Below are 27,297 nucleotides of genomic sequence, written 5' to 3'. Positions count from 1 at the left end.
ACTGTTGAGAGAGAGGTCTATATTGTGGCTGGCTGCTGGAGAATCCGTTGATGCTGCTGGAGGTCTATTGTTGTTGGGGTGGATCTATTATAGCTGGGGTGATATTTTGTTGTGGTGGGGGATTGTTGTGTGGGTGAGCTCTTGTTTCCGGGGGGGGGGGGTCTATTGTTGCTGCAGGGGATTTATTTTGCTGCTTTTCTTGTTATAGTTAACAAGTCCCATACAAATTACTTAGAATGATACTGGGTTCTGTGTTCTCTAAAAGGGGCGGTACTGGGAGGTGGGTAGGGGGCGGAGACCACTTTACGTCTGCTCACATTGCTGCTACTGCGGCAAAGTGGCTTGTTATCGTCCAACGACGTAGTACTGCCAGTGTCATTTTTACAGTAACAGTGCATATGTATAGCACTGATTACTGTAGTAATGTCACTGGTACCCCCAAAAGTGTCAAAAATGTCAGTCAAGGGTCCGATCTGTCCGCAGCAATGTCGCAGTCCCACAAAAAAAATCGCAGATCGCCGCCATTACTCGTTAAAAAAAAAACAACAAAAATGACAAAAATCTTCCCCTTAGTAAACGCAATAACTTTTGCGCAAACCAATCAAAATACGCTTATTGTGATTTTTTTTACCAAACATAGGTAGCAGAAAACAAATTGGCCAAAAATTTTAAAAAAATTAGATTTTTACATTTTTTGGGGGGGGAATTTCATATAAAAAAATGTGAAAAATATTGTTGTTTTTTCGAAATTTTCGCTCTTTTTTTGTTTATAGTGCAAAAAGTAAAAATGGCACAGGTGATCAAATACCACCAAAAGAAAGCTCTGTTTGTGGGAAAAAAAGGACGTAAATTTTGTTTGGGTACGGCGTCACATGACTGCGCAATTGTCAGTTAAATTCGCACAGCGCCGAATCACAAAAAGTGGCCCAGACGTAAGACAGCAAAATCCTCCGGTGGTAAAGTGGTTAATAGACAATTGCGCGGTCGTGCGACGCTGTACCCAAATAAAAGTGACGTCCTTTTTTCCCCACAAACAGAGCTTTCATTTGGTGGTATTTTATAACCTCTGCGATTTACATTTTTTACGCTATAAACGAAAAAAAAGCGACAATCCTGAAAAAAAAAAACAATATTTTTCACATTCTGCTATAATACATTCCCAAAAAAAAAATGTAAAAATCTAATTTTTTCATAATTTTAGGCCAATTTGTTTTCCGCTACATGTTTTTGGTATTTGATCACCTGTGCGATATTTATTTTTTGTGCTATAAACGAAAAAAAAGCGACAATCCTGAAAAAAAAAAAAAAAACAATATTTTTCACATTCTGCTATATGACATCCCCCCAAAAAAAAAAAGAAATGTGAAAATCTAATTTTTTTCCCCAATTTTAGGCCAATTTGTATTCTGCTACATATTTTTGGTTAACAAAACAAAAAAAAAAAAAAAATCCCAATAAGCGTATTTTGATTGGTTTGTGTAAAAGTTTTTTTTTATTTACTAGTAATGGCGGCGATCTGCGATTTTTTGCGGGACCGCGACATTGCGGCGGACAGATTGGACCCCTAACTGACATTTTTGGGGGGACCAGTGACATTACTACAGTAATCAGTGCTAAAAATATGCACTGTCACTGTACTAATGACACTGGGAAGGGTTTAACACCAGGGGGCGATCAAAGGGTTAAATGTGAGCCTAGGGGGTGTTTTCTAACTGGGATGGGCTTATGGAATGAACACAGAGACCTGTGATCCTATATAGAAGGATTCCTGAGTTCATTACTGACAGAACAGCGGTCTGTCATGTTTACATCAGCAGAGCGCCATTCTCTCTCCACGGGGAGCGATCGCAGGAGCCCGGTGGACATTGTGGTCTCTGGACCTGCTGATTGGCCTCCCCTGTAGCCAATCGGCACATGCGTCCCCCCCCCCCCCACTAGTGGTCCCGCCATGCAATTTATAGGTACATCATTTCGCAGGACAAAGCCGACCTCCCGCTGTAAAACTATGGCAGCTGGTCGGCAAGCAGTTAAAGTTGAATCTGCGTATATTTTACCTTCCCTGGTTCCCCCCTCCCCCCTCAGTAACCCCTCCCCGCTCAGTAACCCCTCCCCTCTCAATAACCCCTCCCCCCTCAGTAACCCCTCCCCCCTCAGTAACATCCTAATGTTTTCATTACACCCACTGATGTCATCACTGGGTCTCTGTGCTTCTCTATACAACACAGGCAGATCATGGCTGATGGGAGGGGCCAGCAGGGGGCTGTACATATGGCTGGTGGGAGGCGCCAGCAGGGGGCTGTACATATGGCTGGTGGGAGGCGCCAGCAGGGGGCTGTACATATGGCTGGTGGGAGGCGCCAGCAGGGGGCTGTACATGTGGCTGGTGGGAGGCGCCGGCAGGGGGCTGTACATGTGGCTGGTGGGAGGGGACAGCAGGGGGCTGTACATATGGCTGGTGGGAGGGGTCGGCATTGGGCTGTACATAGGGCTGGTGGGAGGGGCCGGCATTGGGCTGTACATAGGGCTGGTGGGAGGGGCCGGCATTGGGCTGTACATATGGCTGGTGGGAGGGGCCGGCATTGGGCTGTACATATGACTGGTGGGAGGGGCCGGCATTGGGCTGTACATATGGCTGGTGGGAGGGGCCGGCATTGGGCTGTACATATGGCTGGTGGGAGGGGCCGGCATTGGGCTGGTGGGAGGGGCCGGCATTGGGCTGTACATATGGCTGGTGGGAGGGGCCGGCATTGGGCTGTACATATGGCTGGTGGGAGGGGCCGGCATTGGGCTGTACATATGGCTGGTGGGAGGGGCCGGCATTGGGCTGTACATAGGGCTGGTGGGAGGGGCCGGCATTGGGCTGGTGGGAGGGGCCGTAGGGGGCTGTACATAGGGCTGGTGGGAGGGACCGGCATTGGGCTGTACATATGTCTGGTGGGAGGGGCCAGCAGGGGGCAGTAACAGCTTCCCGAAAAGATCACAGCACCCCGCCTCAGTACTCCTCAGGCCTATTTAAAACAAGTGGGAGGAGTTATGCAAATATCAAAATGCCTTGCTGGGTGGGTGTCGGTCTGGAGGAGGGGGCGTTCCCAGTAAGGTGGTATTTGCATGCAGATCGCATGTGATGCTGAGCCACTATGACTGAAAGAACTGAAATCCAATGAATGAAAGGGGCGGGCCAGAGACAGTCAGGCTGGGGAGGAAAGGGCTGGATGATGCTAGATGTCCTCCAGCTAGGAAATGGGGCGGGGCTCTCTCTGACTTGCTGCAGCTTCTAATGCACATTGTGAGATGCTCACAGTGTGCGGTGAGATCAGAGTAAGACATTTCAGTCCAGGAGAGGAGCCATCATTTCTTTTAGAGAACTTATTTTTATAACATGAAATATTATTATTATATCACGTTATATTTTTATTAAATATTATTTTGTATCAATTACATTGTTATTATTTAATATTATTAATAATATAAAATGTTATATATCATATAATTATTATACTATTATTTAATGTTGTTATAAATAAATTACAATAATGATAAAAATAAAATAATATATTATTACTATTAAATGTTATTGTATCTTAAAATAATACGATATATAATAGTATTTAAAAGTATTATATAATAACACATATAAACATATATTTAATAGTAATAATAATATTAAATCATAATAATTATTATTATATGATATAATAACATTTAAAATAAAATAAAATGTAATAGTAATAACATATTATTTTATTTTTATGTAAGTCACGCCCACATATGTAAACGCCGTTCAAATTACACATTGTTATAATTTTAAATATTATTATATCATGTTATATTTTTATTAATATTTTGTATCAATTACATTATTATTTGATATTACTATCAAATATTATATTATTTCATATAATTATTATTTATACTATTAATGAATGCTGTTATTAAGCAACAATAATAATAAAAAATAATAATATATTACTATTAAATATAATTATATCTTAAATGTTATATCATATGATTATTATTATTTAATATATTAATATTATTATTTCTATTAAATATTATATTATAGCATATAATTATTATTATTATTAATAATCATAATAATAGTAGTAGTAGCAGTAGCAGTATTAAAAAGTGTTGTTATTATATAATTATAATTATTATTATTAATAATATTATTATTAAAAAATAATGATGTTATTATGGTTATTAAATAATAATAATACTTGTCATTATAATTATTACTCATTATTATTATTATGATTATTACATCATATAATAGCATTTCAAATTATTATTATTTCATATTTTGTTATTGATTATTTTCATTATTTAATATTATTATATTATGACATTGTATTATAATAATATTAAATATTTATAGTATTACAAAATATTAATTCCATAAAGCTTTATTATAAGGCATCAGTCAGCAGAAAGCTGGAAATAATGTAGCGCCGGCGGTTGGCGTTATCCGGGTGCAGATTGGCGCAGACTCCAGGCCCCGCCCACTCCGAAGGGAATCCGGCCAGCCGCCTCCCTTTGTGGGTCTCACTAGAAACAAAACGATCGGCACAAAGCCGCATGAATATTTAAACCTCCCAAGACTCAGCCAAATGTTCCTCTGTGTGTGCGACTGGAAGATGATCCCCCCCCCCCCGTCCTGCTCAACCTTCTCCCCCACCTGGAGGACCACCTGTCACCTCCGCATTGGGGGGAAGGGGGGGGGTGCAATGACAGGTGTACCTGGGGCAGTCAGCGCTCACCGTGACATTCAGGACTTCCGGGGTCTCCTATGTCCCCCCAGGATGTTCTCCTATGTCTCCCCAGCATGTTCTCCTATGTCTCCCCGGCATGTTCTCCTATGTCTCCCCAGCATGTTCTCCTATGTCTCCCCAGCATGTTCTCCTATGTCTCCCCGGCATGTTCTCCTATGTCTCCCCAGCATGTTCTCCTATGTCTCCCCGGCATGTTCTCCTATGTCTCCCCGGCATGTTTTCCTATGTCTCCCCAGCATGTTCTCCTATGTCTCCCCAGCATGTTCTCCTATGTCTCCCCAGCATGTTCTCCTATGTCTCCCCAGCATGTTCTCCTATGTCTCCCCGGCATGTTCTCCTATGTCTCCCCAGCATGTTCTCCTATGTCTCCCCGGCATGTTCTCCTATGTCTCCCCGGCATGTTCTCCTATGTCTCCCCAGCATGTTCTCCTATGTCTCCCCAGCATGTTCTCCTATGTCTCCCCAGCATGTTCTCCTATGTCTCCCCAGCATGTTCTCCTATGTCTCCCCGGCATGTTCTCCTATGTCTCCCCAGCATGTTCTCCTATGTCTCCCCAGCATGTTCTCCTATGTCTCCCCAGCATGTTCTCCTATGTCTCCCCAGCATGTTCTCCTATGTCTCCCAGGCATGTTCTCCTATGTCTCCCCAGCATGTTCTCCTATGTCTCCCCGGCATGTTCTCCTATGTCTCCCCAGCATGTTCTCCTATGTCTCCCCAGCATGTTCTCCTATGTCTCCCCGGCATGTTCTCCTATGTCTCCCCAGCATGTTCTCCTATGTCTCCCCAGCATGTTCTCCTATGTCTCCCCAGCATGTTCTCCTATGTCTCCCCAGCATGTTCTCCTATGTCTCCCCAGCATGTTCTCCTATGTCTCCCCAGCATGTTCTCCTATGTCTCCCCGGCATGTTCTCCTATGTCTCCCCGGCATGTTCTCCTATGTCTCCCCAGCATGTTCTCCTATGTCTCCCCAGCATGTTCTCCTATGTCTCCCCAGCATGTTCTCCTATGTCTCCCCGGCATGTTCCCCTATGTCTCCCCAGCATGTTCCCCTATGTCTCCCCAGCATGTTCTCCTATGTCCCCCCGGCATGTTCTCCTATGTCTCCCCGGCATGTTCTCCTATGTCTCCCCGGCATGTTCTCCTATGTCTCCCCGGCATGTTCTCCTATGTCTCCCCAGCATGTTCTCCTATGTCTCCCCAGCATGTTCCCCTATGTCTCCCCAGCATGTTCCCCTATGTCTCCCCAGCATGTTCTCCTATGTCTCCCCAGCATGTTCCCCTATGTCTCCCCAGCATGTTCTCCTATGTCTCCCCAGCATGTTCCCCTATGTCTCCCCGCCATGTTCTCCTATGTCCCCCCAGCATGTTCTCCTATATCTCCCCAGCATGTTCTCCTATGTCTCTCCGGCATGTTCTCCTATGTGTCCCCGGCATGTTCTCCTATGTCCCCCCAGCATGTTCTCCTATATCTCCCCAGCATGTTCTCCTATGTCTCCCCAGCATGTTCTCCTATGTCTCCCCAGCATGTTCTCCTATATCTCCCCAGCATGTTCTCCTATGTCTCCCCAGCATGTTCTCCTATGTCTCCCCAGCATGTTCCCCTATGTCTCCCCAGCATGTTCTCCTATGTCTCCCCAGCATGTTCTCCTATGTCTCTCCGGCATGTTCTCCTATATCTCCCCAGCATGTTCTCCTATGTCTCCCCGGCATGTTCTCCTATGTCTCTCCGGCATGTTCTCCTATGTCTCCCCAGCATGTTCTCCTATGTCTCCCCAGCATGTTCTCCTATGTCTCCCCAGCATGTTCTCCTATGTCTCCCCGGCATGTTCTCCTATGTCCCCCCAGCATGTTCTCCTATATCTCCCCAGCATGTTCTATGTCTCCCCAGCATGTTCTCCTATGTCTGCCCAGCATGTTCTATGTCTCCCCAGCATGTTCTCCTATGTCTCCCCGGCATGTTCTCCTATGTCCCCCCAGCATGTTCTCCTATGTCTCCCCAGCATGTTCTCCTATGTCTCCCCAGCATGTTCTCCTATGTCTCCCCAGCATGTTCTTCTATGTCTCCCCGGCATGTTCTCCTATGTCTCCCCAGCATGTTCTCCTATGTCTCCCCAGCATGTTCTCCTATGTCTCCCCAGCATGTTCTTCTATGTCTCCCCGGCATGTTCTCCTATGTCTCCCCAGCATGTTCTCCTATGTCTCCCCAGCATGTTCTCCTATGTCTCCCCAGCATGTTCTTCTATGTCTCCCCGGCATGTTCTCCTATGTCTCCCCAGCATGTTCTCCTATGTCTCCCCAGCATGTTCTCCTATGTCTCCCCAGCATGTTCTATGTCTCCCCGGCATGTTCTCCTATATCTCCCCAGCATGTTCTCCTATGTCTCCCCAGCATGTTCTCCTATGTCTGCCCAGCATGTTCTATGTCTCCCCAGCATGTTCTCCTATGTCTCCCCAGCATGTTCCCCTATGTCTCCCCAGCATGTTCTTCTATGTCTCCCCGGCATGTTCTCCTATGTCTCCCCGGCATGTTCTCCTATGTCTCCCCGGCATGTTCTCCTATGTCTCCCCGCCATGTTCTCCTATGTCCCCCCAGCATGTTCTCCTATATCTCCCCAGCATGTTCTCCTATGTCTCTCCGGCATGTTCTCCTATGTCTCCCCAGCATGTTCTCCTATGTCTCTCCGGCATGTTCTCCTATATCTCCCCAGCATGTTCTCCTATGTCTCTCCGGCATGTTCTCCTATGTCTCCCCAGCATGTTCTCCTATATCTCCCCAGCATGTTCTCCTATGTCTCCCCGGCATGTTCTCCTATGTCTCTCCGGCATGTTCTCCTATGTCTCCCCAGCATGTTCTCCTATGTCTCCCCAGCATGTTCTCCTATGTCTCCCCAGCATGTTCTCCTATGTCTCCCCGGCATGTTCTCCTATGTCCCCCCAGCATGTTCTCCTATATCTCCCCAGCATGTTCTATGTCTCCCCAGCATGTTCTCCTATGTCTGCCCAGCATGTTCTATGTCTCCCCAGCATGTTCTCCTATGTCTCCCCGGCATGTTCTCCTATGTCCCCCCAGCATGTTCTCCTATGTCTCCCCAGCATGTTCTCCTATGTCTCCCCAGCATGTTCTCCTATGTCTCCCCAGCATGTTCTTCTATGTCTCCCCGGCATGTTCTCCTATGTCTCCCCGGCATGTTCTCCTATGTCTCCCCAGCATGTTCTCCTATGTCTCCCCAGCATGTTCTCCTATGTCTCCCCAGCATGTTCCCCTATGTCTCCCCAGCATGTTCTCCTATGTCTCCCCAGCATGTTCTCCTATGTCTCCCCAGCATGTTCTCCTATGTCTCCCCAGCATGTTCTCCTATGTCTCCCCAGCATGTTCTCCTATGTCTCCCCAGCATGTTCTTCTATGTCTCCCCGGCATGTTCTCCTATGTCTCCCCAGCATGTTCTCCTATGTCTCCCCGGCATGTTCTCCTATGTCCCCCCAGCATGTTCTCCTATGTCTCCCCGGCATGTTCTCCTATGTCTCCCCGGCATGTTCTCCTATGTCTCCCCGGCATGTTCTCCTATGTCCCCCCAGCATGTTCTCCTATGTCTCCCCGGCATGTTCTCCTATGTCTCCCCGGCATGTTCTCCTATGTCTCCCCGGCATGTTCTCCTATGTCTCCCCGGCATGTTCTCCTATGTCTCTTCGGCATGTTCTCCTATGTGTCCCCGGCATGTTCTCCTATGTCTCCCCAGCATGTTCCCCTATGTCTCCCCAGCATGTTCCCCTATGTCTCCCCGGCATGTTCCCCTATGTCTCCCCGGCATGTTCTCCTATGTCTCCCCGGCATGTTCTCCTATGTCTCCCCGGCATGTTCTCCTATGTCTCCCCGGCATGTTCTCCAATGTCTCCCCGGCATGTTCCCCTATGTCTCCCCGGCATGTTCTCCTATGTCTCCCCGGCATGTTCTCCAATGTCTCCCCGGCATGTTCTCCTATGTCTCCCCGGCATGTTCTCCTATGTCTCCCCGGCATGTTCTCCTATGTCTCCCCGGCATGTTCTCCTATGTCTCCCCAGCATGTTCCCCTATGTCTCCCCAGCATGTTCTCCTATGTCTCCCCGGCATGTTCTCCTATGTCTCCCCAGCATGTTCCCCTATGTCTCCCCGGCATGTTCTCCTATGTCTCCCCGGCATGTTCTCCTATGTCTCCCCGGCATGTTCTCCTATGTCTCCCCAGCATGTTCTCCTATGTCTCCCCGGCATGTTCTCCTATGTCTCCCCGGCATGTTCTCCTATGTCTCCCCGGCATGTTCTCCAATGTCTCCCCGGCATGTTCTCCTATGTCTCCCCGGCATGTTCTCCTATGTCTCCCCGGCATGTTCTCCTATGTCTCCCCGGCATGTTCTCCTATGTCTCCCCGGCATGTTCTCCTATGTCTCCCCAGCATGTTCCCCTATGTCTCCCCAGCATGTTCTCCTATGTCTCCCCGGCATGTTCTCCTATGTCTCCCCAGCATGTTCCCCTATGTCTCCCCGGCATGTTCTCCTATGTCTCCCCGGCATGTTCTCCTATGTCTCCCCGGCATGTTCTCCTATGTCTCCCCAGCATGTTCCCCTATGTCTCCCCAGCATGTTCTCCTATGTCTCCCCGGCATGTTCTCCTATGTCTCCCCAGCATGTTCTCCTATGTCCCCCCAGCATGTTCCCCTATGTCTCCCCAGCATGTTCTCCTATGTCTCCCCAGCATATTCTCCTATGTCTCCCCAGCATGTTCTCCTATGTCTCCCCAGCATGTTCTCCTATGTCTCCCCAGCATGTTCTCCTATGTCCCCCCAGCATGTTCCCCTATGTCTCCCCAGCATGTTCTTCTATGTCTCCCCAGCATGTTCTCCTATGTCCCCCCAGCATGTTCCCCTATGTCTCCCCAGCATGTTCTCCTATGTCTCCCCGGCATGTTCTCCTATGTCTCCCCAGCATGTTCCCCTATGTCTCCCCAGCATGTTCTCCTATGTCTCCCCGGCATGTTCTCCTATGTCTCCCCAGCATGTTCTCCTATGTCCCCCCAGCATGTTCTCCTATGTCTCCCCAGCATGTTCTCCTATGTCTCCCCGGCATGTTCTCCTATGTCTCCCCGGCATGTTCTCCTATGTCTCCCCAGCATGTTCTCCTATGTCTCCCCAGCATGTTCCCCTATGTCTCCCCAGCATGTTCTCCTATGTCTACCTGGCATGTTCTCCTATGTCCCCCGGGCATGTTCTCCTATGTCTACCTGGCATGTTCTCCTAAGGTATGGGGGATGGGGGGGGGGGGGATTTGAAAGGGGCCCTTAAGTAAGCCAGGACCCTAATGTAAGGGGGGGACACTGGTTGGGGACAAATGTAAGGGGGGACTCCGATGTAAGAGGGAAATCTGATGGAGACTCTGATTTAAGTGGAGACTTTGAGGAAGACCTTTAAGTAACTGGGGACTGAGGGGGTCCCTGAGGAATATGGGGGCACTCATGGGGACACTTGATGTAGGGAGGACTATGATATAACAGGGGACCCTGATGTAAGGGAGGACTATGACGTATTGGGGAACTCTGATGGGGACTTTGATGTAAAGCGGGGACTCTGTAAGTGGGGGCACTCAGTGAGAAGCTTGATGTAAGTAGGGACTATAATGGGGACCTTGATGTAAGGGGGGGGGGCTCTGGTGGGGACAGTTGATGTAAGGGTAGACTCTGATGGGGACACTGATGTGAGACTCTGAGGGGGACCCTGGGGTAAGCGAGACCACTGATGGGGACATATAATGTAAGGGAGGGGACGCTGATGTAAGGGAAGACTCTGATGTAAGGGAAGACTCTGATGTAAGGGAAGACTCTGATGTAAGGGAAGACTCTGATGGGGACTCTGATGTAAGGTGAGACTCTGAGGGGGCCCCTGGGGTAAGGGAGACCACTACTGGGGACAGCTGATATAAGGGGAGACTCTGATGTAAGGGAAGACTCTGATTGGGACTCTGATGTAAGGGAAGACTCTGATGGGGACTCTGATGTAAGGTGAGACTCTGAGGGGGGCCCTGGGGTAAGGGAGACAGGGGGACAGTTGATGTAAGGGGAGACTCTGATGTAAGGGTGACCCTGAGGTAAGCAGCGATTCTGAGGGGGGACTCTGACATGGACCGGGATGTATCGAGGGGACTCTGATAGAGACATCTTTCAGCCTATAAATATATGAAGAATACACAATGGGGTCCTGGTATTGAAGTTTGGAGCCCTCAGACTCTCCAATCCCGGATGAGCCCCCCCCCCCCCCAGTGGGACACAATGTGAATGGAGTTGAATTTAATTTCCCGACAATCTCAGAGAATTTCTGCCACACAAACTCCCAGAATCCTCTGAGTCCCAGATTACCCCCCCCCCCCACCCCTGAAAGCCCCAAAATATAGGTCACGGTGGCGGAGAGCGGACAGATGTAGACGGGCGTCACGCCCCGCACACAGACTCCGATTACTTCTCCTGACAGCTGCCACCCATGTGCCCAACATTATATATAAACCGGAGTCCCTCTTACCTCGTCTGTGATCTGTCCTCCAAACGTCACCCATGTTCCTTCAAAGAGAGAAAGGAGAGAGTCAGGAGGAGGATCCTCCACATGCCAGGAACACCAAACCAAGGTCACCCCAACCCCCCCCCCTCCCTCCCCCCAGCAACAGAGATAGGAAATGTCATACATTATACAATCTACAGATACCGAGATCTGACATGTGATACATTGTACCATCCACAGATACCGAGATCTGACATGTGATACATTGTACCATCCACAGATACCGAGATCTGACATGTGATACATTGTACCATCCACAGATACCGAGATCTGACATGTGATACATTGTACAATCTACAGATACCGAGATCTGACATGTGATACATTGTACCATCCACAGATACCGAGATCTGACATGTGATACATTGTACCATCCACAGATACCGAGATCTGACATGTGATACATTGTACAATCTACAGATACCGAGATCTGACACGTCACGTGATACATTGTACAATCTGCAGATACTGAGATCTGACATATGATACATTGTACCATCTACAGATACCGAGATCTGACATGTGATACATTGTACAATCTACAGATACCGAGATCTGACATGTGATACATTGTATAATCTACAGATACCGAGATCTGACATGTGATACATTGTATAATCTACAGATACCGAGATCTGACATGTGATACATTGTATAATCTACAGATACCGAGATCTGACATGTGATACATTGTACCATCTACAGATACCGAGATCTGACATGTGATACATTGTACAATCTACAGATACCGAGATCTGACATGTGATACATTGTACCATCTACAGATACCGAGATCTGACATGTGATACATTGTATAATCTACAGATACCGAGATCTGACATGTGATACATTGTATTATCTACAGATACCGAGATCTGGCACGTGATACATTGTACAATCTACAGATACCGAGATCTGACATATGATACTTTGTACCATCTACAGATACCGAGATCTGACATGTGATACATTGTACCATCTACAGATACTGAGATCTGACATGTGATACATTGTACAATCTACAGATACCGAGATCTGACTTGTGATACATTGTACCATCTATAGATACCAAGATCTGACATGTGATACATTGTACAATCTACAGATACAGAGATCTGACATGTGATACATTGTACAATCTACAGATACCGAGATCTGACATGTGATACATTGTACCATCTACAGATACTGAGATCTAATATGTGATACATTGTATAATCTACAGATACTGAGATCTGACATGTGATACATTGTACCATCTACAGATACCGAGATCTGACATGTGATACATTGTACCATCTACAGATACCGAGATCTGACATGTGATACATTGTACAATCTACAGATACCGAGATCTGACATGTGATACATTGTACCATCTACAGATACCGAGATCTGACATGTGATACATTGTACCATCTACAGATACTGAGATCTAATATGTGATACATTGTATAATCTACAGATACTGAGACCTGGCATGTGATACATTGTATAATCTACAGATACTGAGATCTGACATGTGATACATTGTACCATCTACAGATACCGAGATCTGACATGTGATACATTGTATAATCTACAGATACCGAGATCTGACATGTGATACTTTGTACCATCTACAGATACCGAGATCTGACATGTGATACATTGTACCATCTACAGATACCGAGATCTGACATGTGATACATTGTACCATCTACAGATACCGAGATCTGACATGTGATACATTGTACAATCTACAGATACCGAGATCTGACATGTGATACATTGTACCATCTACAGATACTGAGATCTGACATGTGATACATTGTACAATCTACAGATACCGAGATCTGACATATGATACTTTGTACCATCTACAGATACCGAGATCTGACATGTGATACATTGTACCATCTACAGATACTGAGATCTGACATGTGATACATTGTACAATCTACAGATACCGAGATCTGACTTGTGATACATTGTACCATCTATAGATACCAAGATCTGACATGTGATACATTGTACAATCTACAGATACAGAGATCTGACATGTGATACATTGTACAATCTACAGATACCGAGATCTGACATGTGATACATTGTACCATCTACAGATACTGAGATCTAATATGTGATACATTGTATAATCTACAGATACTGAGATCTGACATGTGATACATTGTACCATCTACAGATACCGAGATCTGACATGTGATACATTGTACCATCTACAGATACCGAGATCTGACATGTGATACATTGTACAATCTACAGATACCGAGATCTGACATGTGATACATTGTACCATCTACAGATACCGAGATCTGACATGTGATACATTGTACCATCTACAGATACTGAGATCTAATATGTGATACATTGTATAATCTACAGATACTGAGACCTGGCATGTGATACATTGTATAATCTACAGATACTGAGATCTGACATGTGATACATTGTACCATCTACAGATACCGAGATCTGACATGTGATACATTGTATAATCTACAGATACCGAGATCTGACATGTGATACTTTGTACCATCTACAGATACCGAGATCTGACATGTGATACATTGTACCATCTACAGATACCGAGATCTGACATGTGATACATTGTACCATCTACAGATACCGAGATCTGACATGTGATACATTGTACAATCTACAGATACCGAGATCTGACATGTGATACATTGTACCATCTACAGATACTGAGATCTGACATGTGATACATTGTACCATCTACAGATACCGAGATCTGACATGTGATACATTGATATGATACATGTGATACCAATTTGCACAGTTTTTTTGCATTGTTGCGATATTCTATACATTGTTTCATATTGATTTTTATAATCAACTGACATCTAATTTTCAGATGTTTTACCACTTTGTTGCAGCTATCTTTAATTTAATTGATTTCATTATTTTAGATATATTTTCTCCCTCCTGATTGGCTGAGACATAGCCGTGATGCCATTGGCTCCCGCAGCTGTCAATCAAACTCAGCCAATCAGGGGTGAGAGGGGGTGGGGCCGAATGGCAGTCCTGTGTCTGAATGGATACAGGGAGCTGTGACTCGGCTCGGGTGCCCCTATAGCAAGCTGCTTGTTGTGGGGGCACTCGATAGGAGGGAGGGGCCAGGAGCAGCTAGGAGGGAGGGGCCAGGAGCAGCAAAAAGGGAGGGGACAGGAGCCGCGAAGAGGGAGGGGCCATGAGCAGCTAGGAGGGTGGGGACAGGAGCAGCTAGGAGGGAGGGGACAGGAGAAGCTAGGAGGGAGGGGACAGGAGAAGCTAGGAGGGAGGGGACAGGAGAAGCTAGGAGGGAGGGGCCATGAGCAGCTAGGAGGGTGGGGACAGGAGGAGCAGCTAGGAGGGAGGGGACAGGAGGAGCAGCGAGGAGGGAGGGGACAGGAGCAGAGAAGAGGGAGGGGCCAGGAGCAGCGAAGAGGGAGGGGCCAGGAGCAGCGAAGAGAGAGTGGCCAGGAGCAGCTAGGAGGGAGGGGCCATGAGCAGCTAGGAGGGGAGGGGGCCATGAGCAGTTAGGAGGGAGGGGACAGGAGCATCTAGGAGGGAGGGGACAGGAGGAGCAGCTAGGAGGAAGGGGACAGGAGGAGCAGCTAGGAGGGAGGGGCCATGAGCAGTTAGGAGGGAGGGGACAGGAGGAGCAGCTAGGAGGGAGGGGACAGGAGGAGCAGCTAGGAGGGAGGGGCCATGAGCAGTTAGGAGGGAGGGGACAGGAGGAGCCGCTAGGAGGGAGGGGCCATGAGCAGTTAGGAGGGAGGGGACAGGAGGAGCAGCTAGGAGGGAGGGGCCATGAGCAGTTAGGAGGGAGGGGACAGGAGGAGCAGCTAGGAGGGAGGGGACATGAGCAGCTAGGAGGGAGGGGCCATGAGCAGTTAGGAGGGAGGGGACAGGAGGAGCAGCTAGGAGGGAGGGGACAGGAGGAGCAGCTAGGAGGGAGGGGCCATGAGCAGTTAGGAGGGAGGGGACAGGAGGAGCAGCTAGGAGGGAGGGGACAGGAGGAGCAGCTAGGAGGGAGGGGCCATGAGCAGTTAGGAGGGAGGGGACAGGAGGAGCAGCTAGGAGGGAGGGGCCATGAGCAGTTAGGAGGGAGGGGACAGGAGGAGCAGCTAGGAGGGAGGGGCCATGAGCAGTTAGGAGGGAGGGGACAGGAGCAGCTAGGAGGGAGGGGACATGAGCAGCGAGGAGGGAGGGGACAGGAGAAGCTAGGAGGGAGGGGCCATGAGCAGTTAGGAGGGAGGGGACAGGAGCAGCTAGGAGGGAGGGGACAGGAGCAGCTAGGAGGGAGGGGACAGGAGCAGCTAGGAGGGAGGGGACATGAGCAGCGAGGAGGGAGGGGACAGGAGAAGCTAGGAGGGAGGGGCCATGAGCAGTTAGGAGGGAGGGGACAGGAGCAGCTAGGAGGGAGGGGACAGGAGCAGCTAGGAGGGAGGGGACAGGAAGAGCAGCTAGGAGGGAGGGGACATGAGCAGCGAGGAGGGAGGGGACAGGAGGAGCAGCTAGGAGGGAGGGGCCAGGAGCACCACAGAGGGACCCGAGAAGAGGAGGGAAGTGTAACATGTTTGTAAAGTTTGAAAAAAAAAAAAGAGACTTTACAATCACTTTAAGTAGGTAAAGAAAAAATGTGGGGTCTTTTTGACCCCCAGATCTCTCCATAAAGAGGAGCGCTCATCCTTATTTCTATTACAGGGGATGTTTACACTCCTTGTCATAGGAATAAAAGTGATTAAAAAAAAAAAAATGAACAGGGATAGTGTAAAAAATAGAATAAAATAAAAAGTAAAAAATAAGAAAAAAAAATGAAAAAATAAAGTTCCCCCACCCCTCTGTGCTCACGTTGCAGAAGTGAACGCATACGTAAGTCGCGTACGCAAATGTAAATGGTATCCAAATAGAATCACTAGAATCTTGCACCAGAATTATTGCTCTCGCTGTAAAAATAGCGGCGACACCTCACATGTGTGATTTGAACATGGTTTACATTTGCGGGTGCGACTTACGTATGCGTTTGTTTTTTTGTTTTTTTTGGCATGGAAGCTCGGAGGGAGAGGCTTTAAAAAAAAAAAAAATATTTTTTTATTTATTTTTTTCTTTTTTTTTTTTTTTTATACTGTCCTTTGAAAAAAAAATAAAAATTAGGGTGAACCCGTTTCTTTGCTCTGCGTGATCAGAATTGGAAGAATATGCATTGGATGTGGCGTCACTCACCTAAACCGAGGCAGGACACCCGGAGGCCGGACTTTCCGAGGTTTCTGAAAAATAAAGAGCAAATCCGTTACCGGAACAATCTACGAATGGTGCAACTTAAAGCTGCACTCCGGGCAAACTGCAACACACACAGCTGGATGACACCTGCAAAACACCATTATCAATAAACCATTATTATAGGATTGGACAGTTTGTGCAGCGACTTTTATGACTGACAGCACCGCCAGGAGGGCGGCGCCACTTCCTCTGTTAGGCCCCATTCACACCCCAGTGTAGAAGAAACGCACCTGCTCATCTTTTTTCTCTTAAAGCGCGTCCCTCCTAGGGCTGCCAATTCGCCCGACGCATGACAAACGCCCCAAAGTAGCTCCAGAGCCCCTTTGGTCGGGCGTTTTTTAAAGTGCGTCTGCTGCCTGTGATTGGGGCGCCATTGCCAAATGGTGGCAACCCGCGACTGCAGCGCGTTTTCCGAAATGCTCGGCAAAACCCACATTTTTTTGGATGTTTTGTCGCATGTTTAGGAAATGCTCAGGTGCGAACGCAGCGTTAGCGTTAAGGAATACCGAGACATAGCTTCCCCGCCCACAGCCTGCTGATTGGACGAAAAAGAGAAGCAGGACACTGATAGGTCATTCACTTTCCTTGTTCTTCCTCCTCTTCCTCCTTCTCCTCCTCCTCTTTCCCCTCCTCATCCTATTCCTGCTCCTCCTCTTCCTTTCACCGCTTCCTCCTCCTTTTGCTCCTCCTCCTCCTCTTCTTCCTGCTCCTCCTCATCCTCTTCCTTTTCCTCCTCTTCCTCCCCTTCCTGCTCCTCCTCCTACTCTTCCACCTCCCCCTCCTTCTCTTCTTCCTCCTCTTCCTCCCCCTCCTACTCTTCCTCCCCTAGTCCTCCTCCTCCTCCTCTTCCACCTCCTCGTCTTCCTCTTCCTCCTCCTCGTCATCCTTCTCCGCCTCCTCTTCCCCCTCCTCCTTCTCCTCTTTACCCACCTCCTTTCATCGTCCCCCTCCACCTCTTCCTCAGCACAGTAGCTAAGCAGTTAGCACTTCCGCCTGGCAGCACAAGGGAGTCGTCGGTTCGAATCCCAACCACGGCACTACTTGTATGAAATTTGCATGTTCTCCCTATGTGGGTTTCCTCTGGGTACTCTGGTTTCCTCCCACACTCCAAAGACATGCTGGGAGGTTAATTGGCTCCTGTCTAAGTTGTCCCCAGTATTGTGTATGTATGAATGTTAGTTAGGGACATTCGATTGTAAGCTCCTTGGAGGGCAGAGACTGAATGTACAATATATATATATATGTGTAAAGCTCTGCATAAATTGTTGGTGATATATATATATATGTAATAAATAATAATAGTAATAAAAATTATTAATCATAATATTAATGTGATAAAGAATACATAAATTATTATGCATTATTACAAAATAATAATAATTATAAAATTAATAAATGTTATCCTTATTATTATTATTATTAATATATTAAAATAAATAATAACAATATAAAAAATAAATAAATAATATTGAATAAATAATAAATAAGCTGCAGAAACTGATTGGTCTCCCAGTGCTGCTTCTCCCTCTCCCAGTCCGAGTGCTGCTGTGCGGGGATTAGAAGACACGTTCCCAGAACTTATTTCTAGTTCTATGGAAAATGCATTTAAATTGTGTTTTTTTTTATGCCTGGAGTTTGCTATTTTCTTAACATATTCTTAGGAGCCTTAGGAAGAACAATGACCTACATGCGTAGGATCCCGCTCCAGAGGATGGTAAAATCCAGTCTCCATTTAAAAAATAATCACAGAAATACACATTAGGAGAAAATGTAGGCGGTGAACCTGACGGTGAGCTTCTGGATTGTACTACGGGCAACACTGGAGGGGGGGACACACTCCATGCAGAGCACACACACTCCATGCAGAGCACACACACTCCATGCAGACTGAGCAATGGCTTTTTTTTTTTTGTACATTCCAATTTATTTGTAGTTATTTTCCATTCATCTGCTTCTCTCAAGTGTAGTTCCTACAAACCATGAAGATGTTATGGGGTTTGTAGGAACTACACTTGTAGCTTGCCCTCTCTTTCACTCCCGATTGGTGGACAGTCCAAAAAGGAGGTCACATGTTTGTCCTTGCTTAGCTTTTAGGTAGCTTTAGGCTTGTTCAAAAGCGGCGTCAAACCAAAACAAACTTAAGGTATATGTGAGCCCTCACCTTGTAAAACATCCCATTTAGATATAAAATAGAAATGAAAGGTAAAAACATTTTCATATTTTTGTCAGTAAATTTTCCATGTTTTGTCAGTTAGCAAATGTCAGCTAATGTTCTATAATTTTGTGAGTAAAAATTGTCAGGTAATCATCCATATTTTGTCAGCACATTTTCCATGTTTTGTCAGTAAAATATCAGTAAATGTTCCATGTTTTGTCAGTAAAATATCAGTAAATGTTCCATGTTTTGTCAGTAAAATATCAGTAAATGTTCCATGTTTTGTCAGTAAAATATCATTAAATGTTGCATGTTTTGTCAGTAAAAAATGTCAGTAAATTTTCCATGTTTTGTCAGAAAATTCTCCATATTTTGTAAGTAAAAATGTCAGTTAATTTTCCATATTTTGTCAGTAAATGTTCCATATTTTGTCCTTAAAAAATGTCAGAAAACTTTCCATGTGTCAGTAATTTTTTCATGTTTTGTCAGTTAGGAAATGTCAGTTAATTTTCTATAATTTTGTCAGTAAAAATTGTCCGGTAATTTTCCTTATTTTTTTCAGCATATTTTCCATGTTTTGTCAGTAAAAAAATGTCAGTAGCAAATGTAAATTTTCCATATTTTGTCAGTAAATTTTTTCCCATATTTTTTCAGTATAAAACGTCAGCTGATTTAGTTTTGTCAGTAACAAATGTAGATTTTTCCATATGTCAGTAAAAAAATGTCAGTTAATTTTCCATATTTTGTCAGTAGATTTTCCATATTTTGTCAGTAAAAAATGTCAGTTAACTTTCCATATTTGTCAGTAAAAAAATGTCAGTCAATCTTCCATATTTTTTTCAGTATAAAAACGTCAGTAAATTTCCCATTTTGTCAGTAAAATATGTCTACATTTCTCATTTTGTCAGTATAGAAATATCAGTAAATTTTCCATGTTTTGTTACTAAAAAAAATGCTGCAGGAGGTTGGCAACCCCACTATAAATGCCATTGTATCCTGTCACACAGCGAGTGCATATTGAATCAATTTTTTATTTTTATTTTTTTGCTCTTACCCAACAAACTAGACTTAGAAGGTGACACCCTTTTATATATACGGGGGGGGGGGTAATTTCCCCTGTAAAAAGAAAAGTTTAAGTGGGAAGATTTGCTTCAGGTTGGAAGTCGATGGAGATAAAAATACGCACAGCACATGGGTGTCAAAATGCAAAAAAATTAAAATAACAGCAAAGAGATGATTCCATTTGCTGCAATTTTATTGGCTGCTCTGGGCACCTCAAGCATTCCTTTTAATAAGTGAAGCACCCAGGGGGGTGAGGGGGTGGGGGGGGGGGGTGTTTTGCTGCGGACAGATGCTGGATGTTATGTCTATCAACGTATTAACCCCGAATCATCAGATTACGCCACCCAATCCCCTTTTCCTCGCCAAGCTGCCAGAGGTTGAATGAGAGGCAAAGCCGGCTCCTCGGCGTTACACATGTTCTCCGCAGAGTTTAATTATGTCCTTCAGGCATAAAACATGAGCAGATGTGAAGAGGTCTTCTCAGTTCTCTCTCCCGACTTACATACACTTAAAAATTCTACAATGACGCCGAGGCTCCAGCACAGGCAGACCAATGGAACGCTACGAATAAAGCACGGCTCCGGGATTCCACCCGGTACAGATACGTGTACCAAAGGCAAATCTCTAAATTCCCGGCTGAAATATCAAATCTGGTCTGCCAAAAAAACATGATCATTTTCTTCAGTTAGTTTTCCAATCCAAAATTGCAATAAGGACTATCAGTCTCATTTTTCTAAACCAGCCTTTTTTGAACCAGGGTGCCCAGGCACCCCGGGGTGCCTTGAGACTTCTTCAGGGGTGCCTTAGGAAAATGCCTAAAAATTACAACCATTACAACCTTCTAGACCAGGGTTTCTCAACCAAGGTTCCTCCTGAGGTTGCTAGGGGTTCCTTGAACAAAAGACAATTCCTGCCTCGCACCCTGGGTTGCCTTGAGGCTTCTTCAGGGGTGCCTTAGCAAAATGCCTAAAAATTACAACCATTAATAACCTTCTAGACCAGGGTTCCTCAACCAGGGTTCCTCCTGAGGTTGCTTGGGGTTCCCTGAGCAATGGGCAATTACTAGATAAGTTTCCAATGACACCATTGTTCCTTTTAGCTATCTGTAAGGGGGGTAATTCTTCCCAATGGTGACAAGAGTAAGGAGCATTCTTCCCACTGACTGTCACACTAATGTGTCATGAGTTGTAGATTTTTAATTTTTAGCAGAGACCAGAAATTTATTTCAAGGGTTCCTCTGTGTTGAAAAGGTTGAGAAAGGTTGTTCTAGACCAGCCTTTTTCATCCAGGGTACCTTGAGGCTTCTTCAGGGGTGCCTTAGCAAAATGCCTAACAATTAATCAAAAATGTAATTATGCACCATTACAACCTTCTAGAGCAGGGTTCCTGAACCAGGATAATAACCAATAAGGACTATCAGTCTCGTTTTTCTAAACCAGCCTTTTTTCAACCAGGGTGACCAGGCACCCCGGGGTGCCTTTAGGCTTCATCAGGGGTGCCTTAGCAAAATGCCTAAAAATTACAACCATTACAACCTTCTAGACCAGGGTTTCTCAACTAGGGTTCCTCCTGAGGTTGCTAGAGGTTCCTTGAGCAATGGGTAATTTCTGCCTCTCAGATACGTTTCCAATGACACCATTGTTCCTTTTAGCTATCTGTAAGAGTAAGGAGCATTCTTCCCACTGACTGTTACACTAATGAGTCATGAGTTGTAGATTTTTAATTTTTAGCAGGGGTTACCCGAGACCAGAAATGTATTTCAAGGGTTCCTCTGCGTTGAAAAGTTTGAGAAAGGATGTTCTAGACCAGCTTTTTTCATCCAGGGTGCCGTGGCACCCTGGGGGGCCTTGAGGCTTCTTCAGGGGTGGCTTAGCAAAATGCCTAACAATTAATCAAAAATTTCATTTTGCACCATTACAACTTTCTAGATCAAGGTTTCTCAACCAGGGTTCCTCCTGAGGTTGCTAGGGGTTCCTTGAGCAATGGGCAATTTCTGCCTCTCAGATAAGTTTCCAATGACACCATTGTTCCTTTTAGCTATCTGTAAGGGGGGTAATTCTTCCCAATGATGACAAGAGTAAGGAGAATTCTTCCCACTGACCGTCACACTAATGTGTCATGAGTTCTAGATTTTTATTTTTAGCAGGGGTTCCCCGAGACCAGAAATTTATTTCAAGGGTTCCTCTGTGTTGAAAAGGTTGAGAAAGGCTGTTCTAGACCAGTCTTTCAACCAGGGTGCCGTGGCACATTAGGTTGCCTTCTGGGTTCTTCATGGGTGCCTTGGCAAAATGCCGTGGCACCCTGGGGTGCATTGAGGCTTCTTCAGGGGTGCCTTAGCAAAATGTCTAAAAATTTATCAAAAATGTCATTTTGCACCATTACAACCTTCTAGACCAGTGTTTCTCAACCAGGGTTCCTCCTAAGGTTGCTGTGGGTGCCTTGAGCAATGGGCAATTTCTGCCTCTCAGATAAGTTTCCAATTAAACCATTGTTCCTTTTAGCTATCTGTATGGGGGTAATTCTTCCCAATGATGACAAAAGGAGCATTCTTCCCACTTACTGTTACACTAATGTGTCATGAGTTGTAGATTTTTAATTTTTAGCAGGGGTTCCCCGAGACCAGAAATGTATTTCAAGGGTTCCTCTGTGTTGAAAGGTTGAGAAAGGTTGTTCTAGACCAGCTTTTTTCAATCAGGTTGCCGTGGCACACTGGGGTGCCTTGAGGCTTCTTCAGGGGTGCCTTAGCAAAATGCCTAAAAATTAATCAAAAATTTCATTATTCACCATTACAACCTTCTAGAGCAGGGTTCCTCAACCAGGATAATAACCAATAAGGACTATCAGTCTCGTTTTTCTAAACCAGCCTTATTTTAACCAGGGTGCCCAGGCACCCTGGGGTGCCTTGAGGCTTCTTCAAGGGTGCCTTAGCAAAATGCCTAAAAATTACAACCATTACAACCTTCTAGACCAGGGTTCCTCAACCCTCCTGAGGTTGCAAGGGGTTCCTTGAGAAATGGGCAATTTCTGCCTCTCAGATAAGTTCCCAATGACACCATTGTTCCTTTTAGCTCTCTGTAAGGGGGTAATTCTTCCCAATGATGACAAGAGTAAGGAGCATTCTTCCCACTGACTGTCACACTAATGTGTCATGAGTTGGAGATTTTCAATTTTTAGCAGGGTTTCCCGAGACCAGACATTTATATCAAGGCTTCCTCTGTGTTTAAAAGGTTGAGAAAGGCTGTTGTAGACCAGCCTTTTTCAACCAGGGTGCCTTGAGGCTTCTTCAGGGGTGCCTTAGCAAAATGCCTAACAATTAATCAAAAATTTCATTATGCACCATTACAACCTTCTAGAGCAGGGTTCCTCCTGAGGTTGCTAGGGGTTTCTTGAGAAATGGGCAATTTGGTGCCTTGGCAAAATGCCTAAAAATTGTTCCCATTTGCCCAACAGAAATTGGGGGGGGGGGGGGGATGTACACGTTCCTAGATAAAGAAACTCCTTTTTCCAAGAGAGGCACCACATTCAGGGCAGGGCAAAGCCTATCAAGAGGCATCTTGGTTTGCAGTATGCCAGCCTTTTTCAACAAGGGTTCCACGGCACCCTGAGATGCCATCTGGATCCTTTAGAGGTGCCCAAAACTGCCTCAAAATTGTCAACAAACTAGTGGGTGGATCAAGTCTGCCTTTACACAAAGCCACAGGTTTTTGATGTGCAGAACTACAACCATTAGCACCACCCGGCCAGCTGCCGGCATCCTAACAACTGATGATGCCATAGGTTGATAATGAGGATGTTGGATGCCTGACAGCATCCTTGTTTGCCCCTTTCTTGCTGCTGTCGGCACTGGGGTCACATTAGGAGGAGGGGGGTGTGGGGACTGAGAAAGTCTGGAATAGTAGTCAGTACCAAAGTGCAAAGGTAGAAGAATAAATCACCACTAACGTTGGGTGTCCTACGTGTGTGGACACTGCTGCAATATGTAAAAGTATTAATTTAGTGTTGGATTGGATTGAATTCCTGATGTAAGGGAGGAACTCTGATGTAAAGGATGGGGGGGGGGGCTTTGATTTGAATGAGGCGGGTTCAGTTGACCAGAGAGATTGGAGGCGATAGGAGAGACAGCTCCCATTGGTTGGGCCTGGCCTCTACACTGTGCATACCAAGCTGTATTAGGACGACCACTTATTTTATGGAGGACTAAAGCATTTCCGCTTTGTTTGCATATACATGCATGCACATTTCAATGCTTATTAAGGAACCTGAGGAACCTACATGTAACATAAAACGCCCCTGAGTTTCTAACCCTCAACCCAAGGAGGATTCGGATATACCTATTCACCAAACAAGATCTGTTCCCTGTATACCCCAGCGTTTGTTGGGAGTGAACATACACATATATGTGGTATACTGTAAGATGAGTAATGTTTCAGTCCCCTAGGCCCTGAGGAAGCACGCAGTGAAACGCGTTGGCCCCTGAGGAATCTTTACCAAAGCACTTAGTAGAGAACCACGATTCTTGTTTTTATAATACATGTGTTATGTTTTCCAAGAGATGCACCTTGCCACCCCTATATTTGAATATGTAGGAATAAATTATATTTTATATATATAATGTTTTGTTTACGCCTTTATGGCCTGGTTTGAAAAGGGAGACTCTGATGTGTTCCTCATGTGAACAGGGGACTCTGATGTAAAGGGAGGGACTCCAGATATGAATGGGGGCTCCTAATTTGAAGGGGGAACCCTGATGTGAGGGGTCTTCTGATGTGAAGAAGGGGACAAATGGTGTGAAAGAGGGACTCTGATATGAAGGGTGGGAGGGGGACACCTAGTGTGAAAGGGGGGACTTCTAATGTAAAAGGCGGACTCTGATATAAGGGGTGACTAAGTATACCTCAACCCCTGACTGTATCTGGGTGTATATGTGGCGGGCTTTTTTTTTTTTTATTAAGTATAGGGTTATGTCAGAGAGTCTCATAGCACAGTAATTATGAAGTATTTTGTGGGTACAAAAATTGCAGTAATGTGTACACTATATACCATATAGAGGCTTAAAATCTATTTACAAAGCCCCTTTATGCTATCTCAGTATTCACCGCATTTTAGCCCCGCCCATTTTTGCCACGGTGTGCAACATGTCTTCTCTATCCCTATGTGTCCCCCATTCTCAAGTTACAAAGTTGGGAGGTATAACCAGGGCCGGACTGGCCATAGGGCAGACCGGCATTTTCCCGGTGGGCCGCGGTCTGCAGACATCACAAAAAGTCCCTTCAAAGTCACTGCGGCCGCCGGCCGGCTTCGCAGCCAATCAGCCTTCTGCTCAGGGGGGGGGGGGGGGGGGGTTGTGATAACTAATGATTTGGACCAGTGCACAAAGCAAGGCCCATAAAGACATGGATGAGCAAGTTTGGGGGTGGAGGAACTTGAGTGACCTGCACAGAGTCCTGACCTCAACCCGATAGAACACCTTTGGGATGAATTAGAGCGGAGCCAGGCCTTCTCATCCAACATCAGCGCCTGAAGTCACGAATGTGCTTCTGGAAGAACGGTCAAACATTCCCATAGACACACTCCTAAACCTTGTGGACGGCCTTCCCAGAAGAGTTGAAGCTGTTATAGCTACAAAGGGTGGGCCAACTCAATATTGAACCCTACGGACTAAGACTGGGATGCCATTAAAGTTCATGTGAGTGTAAATGGGGACGTGCGCGCACCCACGGGAGCGTTCCCGCGAACCGACGTACCCATACGTTGGTTGGTGCAGCCAAGCCAGCCTGCCGTGGGCGGACGGAATGTGGTAAAGTATAACTAAAGGCAAAACGTTTTTTTTTTTTTTTTTTCGTTTTGGATAGAGTGGAGAGGAATTAGAACCCCTGTCAGTTTTTACTGCTGTCCGTGCCCCCCATTAGGGAGATTCTCTTTAACATTATCATCCAAGGTGAAAGAAAAGAGGAAATCTTCCAATGGGGACACTAGTTTTGGGGTGACCTCCTCTCACTTCCTGCTCTGGTTATAGGACAGGAAGTGAAGGAAAATCTCCCCAATGAAACACAGATGGCAAAGTAAAAACTGTTAGGGGTTATAACCCTCGGCTACTCAATCCAAAATGAAAAATAAAAAGGTTGTGCCTTTAGTTCTACTTCAAAGGGGAAACTCCATTTCATGGGAAAAAATAGCAAATGAAGAAAAAAAATAAATAATAATCTAGCACATACAAATGCGGCATCCTGATGGATTATCCAATTTGTATCCATAATCCGTCACCAGAATTGTCAAAATCATCACCACCACCAGGCCTATTTCCTAATACCTACTATTGGACTAAAGCTTGGTTTTCCATTACACATCCCAAACACCCAACCTTTAAGAAGTGTAACTAGGGACGGTGCTTGGAGGTAGGTAGGGGGCGGAAACAAGGTACAGTGCTTGGAGGTGGGTGAAAACAAGGTACAGTGCTCGGAAGTGGGTAGGGGGTGAAAACAAGGTACAGTGCTCGGAAGTGGGTAGGGGGTGGAAACAAGGCATGGTTCTCGGAGGTGGGTAGGGGGTGGAAACAAGGGACGGTTCTCGGGGGTGGGTAGGGGGTGGAAACAAGGGACGGTTCTCGGAGGTGGGTTGGGGGGTGAAAACAAAGTACAGTGCTTGGAGGTGGGTAGAGGGTGGAATCAGGGTACAGTTCTTGGAGGTGGGAAGGAGGTGGAAACAAGGTACAGTGCTTGCAGGTGGGTTGGGGGTGGAAACAAGGTACAGTGTTTGGAGGTGGGTAGAGGGTGGAATCAGGGTACAGTTCTTGGAGGTGGGAAGGGGGTGGAAACAAGGTACAGTGCTTGCAGGTGGGTTGGGGTGGAAACAAGGTACAGTGTTTGGAGGTGGGTAGAAGGTGGAAACAAGGTACAGTTCTCAGAGGTGGGTAGAGGGTGGAAACAATGTACAGTTCTCAGAGGTGGGTAGAGGGTGGAAACAAGGTGCAGTTCTTGAAAGCATGTAGAAGGTGGAAACAAGGTACAGTTCTTGGAGGTGGGTAGGGGGCTGGAAACAAGGGACGGTGCTTGAAGGTGGGTAGAGGGTGGAAACAAGGGACAGTGTTGGAGGTGGGTAGGGGGTGGAAACAAGGGACAGTGCTCAGAAGTGGGTAGGGGGTGGAAACAAGGGATGGTTCTCGGAGGTGGGTAGAGGGTGGAAACAAGGTACAGTTCTTGGAGGTTGGTGAAAACAAGGTACAGTGCTCGGAAGTGGGTAGGGGGGTGGAAACAAGGGATGGTTCTCGGAGGTGGGTAACGGGTGAAAACACAGTACAGTGCTTGGAGGTGGGTAGGGGTTGGAAACAAGGTACAGTGCTTGCAGGCGGGTTGGGGGGTGGAAACAGGGTACAGTGCTCGGAGGTGGGTAAAGGGTGGAATCAGGGTACAGTGCTTGGAGGTGGGTAGGGGGTGGAAACCAGGTA

The 27,297-nt window shown here is 46.2% G+C and overlaps 1 protein-coding gene across 4 annotated transcripts in view; it reads right to left on the bottom strand.

The window, feature by feature from the left end:
- KCNAB2 (potassium voltage-gated channel subfamily A regulatory beta subunit 2) overlaps positions 1-27,297 on the bottom strand; it is a 322,756-nt gene that overhangs the window by 75,861 nt on the left and 219,598 nt on the right. For all 4 annotated transcript variants that reach the window (XM_082273335.1, XM_082273337.1, XM_082273338.1 and 1 more), the window contains 2 exons: positions 16,580-16,623; positions 11,312-11,349 (listed from right to left, as the gene is read on the bottom strand). In XM_082273335.1, coding sequence (XP_082129461.1) covers positions 11,312-11,349; positions 16,580-16,623 — 82 coding nt within the window. The remainder of the gene's footprint in view (positions 1-11,311; positions 11,350-16,579; positions 16,624-27,297) is intronic.

This window comes from Pelophylax lessonae, assembly GCF_965119305.1.
Source record: "Pelophylax lessonae genome assembly, chromosome: 12".
NCBI lineage: Eukaryota > Metazoa > Chordata > Amphibia > Anura > Ranidae > Pelophylax > Pelophylax lessonae.
This window is presented reverse-complemented; position numbering and strand designations above follow the sequence as displayed.